The sequence below is a fragment of the Trichechus manatus genome, unplaced genomic scaffold (genome assembly GCF_000243295.1).
Source record: "Trichechus manatus latirostris isolate Lorelei unplaced genomic scaffold, TriManLat1.0 scaffold00015, whole genome shotgun sequence".
Taxonomy (NCBI): Eukaryota; Metazoa; Chordata; class Mammalia; order Sirenia; family Trichechidae; genus Trichechus; species Trichechus manatus.
The window spans coordinates 17,678,787-17,684,786 of NW_004443951.1; the positions used below are offsets into that span (position 1 = coordinate 17,678,787).

The 6,000-nt window shown below is 37.5% G+C and overlaps 1 protein-coding gene across 10 annotated transcripts in view; it reads right to left on the reverse strand.

Moving 5' to 3' along the window:
• MACF1 (microtubule actin crosslinking factor 1) overlaps positions 1–6,000 on the reverse strand; it is a 392,660-nt gene that overhangs the window by 136,500 nt on the left and 250,160 nt on the right. For all 10 annotated transcript variants that reach the window (XM_004371912.3, XM_023727207.1, XM_023727198.1 and 7 more), the window contains exons 30-32: positions 4,462–4,545; positions 1,533–1,640; positions 1,237–1,335 (exon numbers count right to left, since the gene is read on the reverse strand). In XM_004371912.3, the coding sequence (XP_004371969.1) occupies positions 1,237–1,335; positions 1,533–1,640; positions 4,462–4,545 (291 nt within the window). The remainder of the gene's footprint in view (positions 1–1,236; positions 1,336–1,532; positions 1,641–4,461; positions 4,546–6,000) is intronic.

Genomic DNA, 6,000 nt, shown 5'->3' on the forward strand with positions numbered 1-6,000 from the left:
CTTATTAGACTGGAATGACTTCAGATTTCCTAAAACAGAGACACCAAAGTTACCTAAATCAGCTGGCAGCTAAAAATAACCCCAAATTAAATATGATTTATCTGGCCAACAGCACTGCTCACAGGTGCCTATGCGCACAACACTAACAGCTACATTCATTATATCTACGTTGACACCCTCCAAAAAAATCAGTGTTTTACATATGACTAAAAAAAAACAACTTGTTGTTGTCAAGTTAACTCCGACCCACAGCGAACCTGTAGAACATAGTAGAACTACCCCATAGGGTTTCCAAGGCTGTAATCTTTACAGAAGCAGACTGCAACATCTTTCTCCCATGGAGTGGCTGGTGGTTTCGAACCACTGACCTTTCAGTTAGCAGCTGAGTGCTTAACCACTGCACCACCAGTACTCCTTCCTTACATATGTTAGGTACTCCATAATTATTTATTGATTTTAAAAAAAGCTCTTCACATATAGCAAATTACTTGTTTTCATAATTCTTAGATTTTCAAGTGAAGAGACTAAAGCCTACAGAGATTAAGTCAGGTAAGCAATGATGTAAAGGAAGTTTTTTGCTGATCTACATAGGCAAAAGATGGTATGGCTAATGTTTTCAACAACATTTCTTCTATAAGAGTGCTTGAATAACTTTCCACATATTTATTTACTGGTTACATTTATTCTTTTGCAAACACATAGTTTTTTGTTTTTGTTTTTTTTTTTTACTAGAAAAAGATTACATGCCCATTACAACAAATTCAAACAAATCTGAGATGCATAATATATTGTCCCTTAATCTCATTTCCCCCAAAATTTGGTGTATATACTCCTAAACTTGTTTCTATGCTCATATTGTCTTTGTGTGGTGCCTACATAGTTTTGTTTTTACTGAACTCATAAGTATACACAGTATTCTAACTTGTTTTTTTTCCTGAATTAATATATTAATGACTATCTTTCCATGTCAGCTGACTTAAACCTATTTCATTCTTTTTAACAGCTTCATAGCATTCTATTGTGTGGAATTCCAATTTTTCCCTTTAACAAATTATGGTATACTTTATTGAAGATCTTTGTTCACATCTCTTTCTTCGTGTACATATAATATTTTTACAATAAAGATATTTGGAGGTGGGGACGCTAAATATAGTATGTACATTCTAAATTTCGATAGATGAGGCACAGCGTTTTTACTTATACTTCCAAGGTGATTTAAAGCCCAGCTGTCCTCACCTCCTCCTCCTCCAGCCGCCGGAGGGCATCACTGATGTATTTCACATGCTGAGTTGTTAAGGTCACCAATGCTGTGTAGCGAGTCCTTAAGTCCATGAACTGTGGTTCAAAAAAATAATTTAGATAAATTATCTGCCAGAAAAGTAAATTTAAATAGTTGAAAATAAGGGGAAGTTTTCATGGAGTCACATGCTCAACAGAAAGGTGAGCCCTAACCAAACCTCAAGGCCCTGACAAGTGAGCCTTTCCTTAAGCGATGACAGAGGCATATTTTCTTTCCCCACCCTTCCTTTCACCTCTTGCGTGATGGCATCTGAAGAGGAAAGCATCCGCCGGCGCTTGCCAGGGGATTTCCGCTGTGATTCCACAAAAGCCTTGTATGTCATCAGTTGCAATTCATAGTCCTAGGGGAGAAAAAAATTTTACTACATTTATGTAGAGTTTTATAGCTCCGACACGTTATTTAACAGAATCATAGCATGCTAGAAGTGGTTTTAGTGGTCATTTAAACTAGAGGTTAGCAGAAGGTCCAGATAGAAAACAGCAGGACATACTGCCTCTGTCACAACTACTCAACTTTGCCACTGTAGGGCAACACAGCCATAGACAAAGCATAACTGAATGAGCTGTGTTACAATAAAACTTTATTTTAGAGACACTGAAATGTGAAGGTTGTAAAATTTTCATGTGTCACAAAATATTATTGTTCTTCAGATTTATTTTCAACCATTTCTCATGGGCCATGCAAAAACAGGTGATGGGATAGATTTAGCCTGTGGGTTATCGTTTGTTAATCCCTGAATTTGCAGTCTGCTGACAAACCCTCTCATTTCATAGATGGGCAAATAGAAAGGGGAAGTGAATTTCCCTAATTATGTAGCTCAGTGGGTAAGTAGCAGAGTCAAGATTAGAATGTCAGTTTTCTAATCCCTAAACCAATGCTCCTCTCATTTCACCATGCTATTCTGCTGCTTCCTCTTCAACCCTAGTACAGGTCATCTTCGTCCCTCATATGGACAGTTGTAGTAGCCTCTTATTTACTCTCATAGCTTCTAGTCTCACATCCAATTCATTCTCTATCCTGCTACCAGAATAACTTTTCTAAAACTCAAAGATGACCTGTTCCCCTGCTTAAAGGCTTCAATTACCTAAAGCAGAGTGTCTCAAATTTCAATATACATGCTAATCATCTGAGGATCTTGTTAAAATGCATCCTGGTTCAGTAGGTCTGAGATTTTGCAATTCTGACAAGCTCCCAGGTGATGCTGCTGCTATGGCTCAAAGACCACATTTTGAGAAGCAAGAATAGAAGAAAAAGCCAAAACAGCTAAACAAGGCCCCTCTCACTTTCCTCAGTCACTACTTCTCATGTACAACATACTCTCCAGCTATACCAGAATACCTGATACTTCCTCAACATAATCATTTTATTTTCATTGCTCTGTGCCTTTGATTATGCAGTTCCTTGCCTAGAATGTCCTGTGCCTGTTGTCTACTTAGAAATCTCTAGGCAGAAGGAAAATATGGAATGAGCTCCTTAAGCATCCCACAAAAAAAAACTGTGGTAGTAATAATAAAATATTATTAATAACAATAAAAGCAATTGTTACCATTTACTGAAGGTATTTTAAGTTTGAAGCATTGCCTTATTTATACATTTTCTCATTTAATCTTTACAACCACCTGGTGAGGTAGTCATTACTCCCATTTTATAGATACAGCAACAGAAATTCAAGAGAAGCCTGAAAAACGATGAAGATAGAATTTGAACTCAGGTCCTCTAATGCCCCAAGTCTTCTGCTATTAACCAAAGAAATGCATTCATTCAAAATATATTTGTTGAGCATCTATTTTGTGCCACTGCTCTGGGTCCTATATACATAGCAGGGAACAAGTCAGACAGAATCTTGCTCCCTTGGAACTTACATCCTAGTAGGAAGGCACATAAAAAACATTTAAATACATACTAATCTCAGGTCATTTTTATTTAAAGATGTCAGAGAAATACGGAAAGGGCAGGTCATGCATGCTTCAAAAATCATGTAAGGATTTAGAATTTTTAATAAGTATGATACAAAACCATTGGAGAGTTCTGAACAGGAGAGTGACATGATCTGATTTACTATATTTCATCTATTCTAAGATGCACATTTTCCCCATATTTTAATATCTCTAAAATTAGAATATGTCTTATGAGCAATGGCATGTCACACAATTGGCAGTGTTCCCCTCCCTGCCTCTGTCGTTTTTGGTGAATCATAAAATAATGGTGTTGCTTGTAATTGATGGTGTTTGAGATTCAGTGACATGCAGTATGTTTTAAAAGGCTACTACAGGTAGCCCCCGACTTACAACACATTCGAGTTATGATGAACCGCACTTACGACCCTTTGTTTTTTTTTGTTTTGTACATTTTATCATTAGTCATATGTACTATATATAAAAAATGTTACAGCATGTAATTTGCTGACATTATCATTCTCAGATGTTCACTCACGACTGTTCCAAGATCAGATTTATAAAGATATTGATATTAAAAGGCAAAAATAATAAAAACTAAAAGAAAAAAAACAGAGGTATTAGACTTATGTCAGGAACAACTTACGAAGGAGTCATTAGAACGGAACCTGTCGTAAGTTGGGGACTACCTGTATATGGGAGAACGTCTGTATGGGCAGGAGAAGAAGCATGAAGAGATCAGCACAGAGGAACTGCAGTGGTCTAAGTGAGACTCCTCACTTAGCCATGAACCAGGGACACAGAGGGAATATAATGACACGTAATCAGATTCAGGACATATTTGAAACCAGAGCCAACAGAACTTGTTCACTGACTGAATATAAAGTTTAAGGCAAAGAGAAGAGCTCAGGATGACTCTTGGGTTTTTTGCCTCAGGTATTAGGAAAATGATAACACTTATTCCTGAGACAGGCAAGATGGGTATAAAGCAGATTTGAGAGGAACCCAAAACTTGTTTTTGACATGGTTAAGTTTAAAGGGCTATGGGTCATATGAATGGAGACACCTCACATCACAGTTGTTGTCTGGTACCTCACTTAGCATCCTCAACTTCCAGGAAGTATACACCTCCATTAATCAAAGGACAGGGCCAGTCTCTAGCAGAAGAGCTCTGCTTATGTGCCCATAAAGAGAACCCACAGTAACAATGCAGATTTTCCTAAGCTGGAGTTCATTGCTGTTCCTTTTGGGATGTGGTGGAGTTACCTTTACAATAGTGGAGTATTGCTGGGAAAATTTTTGACACTGGTCCAGTTTTGTCTGATTTCTCTCAATTTCTGCAAACAGATCCTAGGAACCAAAATATCATAATAATATTACCAACCTTATCATGAAAACAGCTAATGTTTTGAGCAATTTATTATGTTCTATGGTAGTGGTTCTTAAACCTTAGCTGCATCAGAATCACCTGAAAGGTTTGTTAAAAGACAGATTGCTGGGCCTACCTCCAGAGTTTCTGATTCAGTAGGTTTGAGGCTGGGCCAAGAACCTGCATTTCTAAAAAGTTCCCAGTGATGCTGATGCTGCTGATCTTGGGTCCACACTTTAAGAACCACAGTTCTAAGCATTTTACATGCATCAATTAATTTAATCCTAACAACAATAACCTTATAAAGTAGGAAGACACTATGGCTATGTTCATTTCACTGATGAAGGAGACTACTGAGAGGTTAAGAAATTTGCTCAAGGTTTCATAGTTGAGTGAGTGAGCCAGGATAGGAATCTGGGCAATTCAATGTCAGATCTCATACTCTTAATCATAATGCTAAACAAAACAGTCAATCACAAAAGGACAAATATTGTATGATCTCACTTTTATCAAAACAAAAGAACAGGTATACATACAGAAAATGTTCTTTGGTGGTTACCACAGCTGGAAAGGAGAGGAAGGGGGAATCACTTTCTAGATGGTAGACATTGTTTTTTTTGGTGATGAGAAAGGCAATACTGAATGCAGGTGAAGTCTGCACAACTTGAACAAGGTAAATGATGACACAATGAAGTACACAAGAGAAAGGAATGTTTTTAGTAAATGCTGTAATATATACAATTTTCAACAACAGCAATAGCAACCAAAAAATGTACATGTTGTTACATAGGTAGATAAGTATGCACACATGTGTATAGAAGGTATATGTGTGTACCTATGTATGCAACTATAGGTGTATCTGTAGACATAGTTATATACATGTTTGTCTGTGCTGCATATATATCCATATATATAATAAAGCACATAGGGGGCACAGTTATGGCTATTTCCTAGATATAACTACCTCATGGGATAGGTTTACTGGGTTTGAAGACTTAAGACCATAGTATCATAGGACAACTTGGTCAGCTGGCATAACATAACTCATAAAGCATATGTTCGACATCTTGTCTGGTGAGTAGCATCTGGATTCTTAAAAGCTTGCAAGCAGTCATCTAAGATATAACTATTGGTCTCCACTCATCTGGAGAACGAAGGAAACGAAAGACTCAAAGAAGAAACTACAGGACTAATAACCCATATGAACCACAGCCTCATCTATCATAAGACCCAAAGAAGTAGATGGTGCCCAGCTACCACTACCAACCATTCGGACCAGGGACACAATAGATGGACCTGGATAGAATGGGAGAAAAATGCATAACAAAACTCAAATTCTTAAAAAAGGTCAGACTTCCTGGACTGGAAAGAATCCTTGACTGTAGCCTTGAGACACCCTTTAAACCTGGAACTGAAACCACTTCTGGAGATCACCT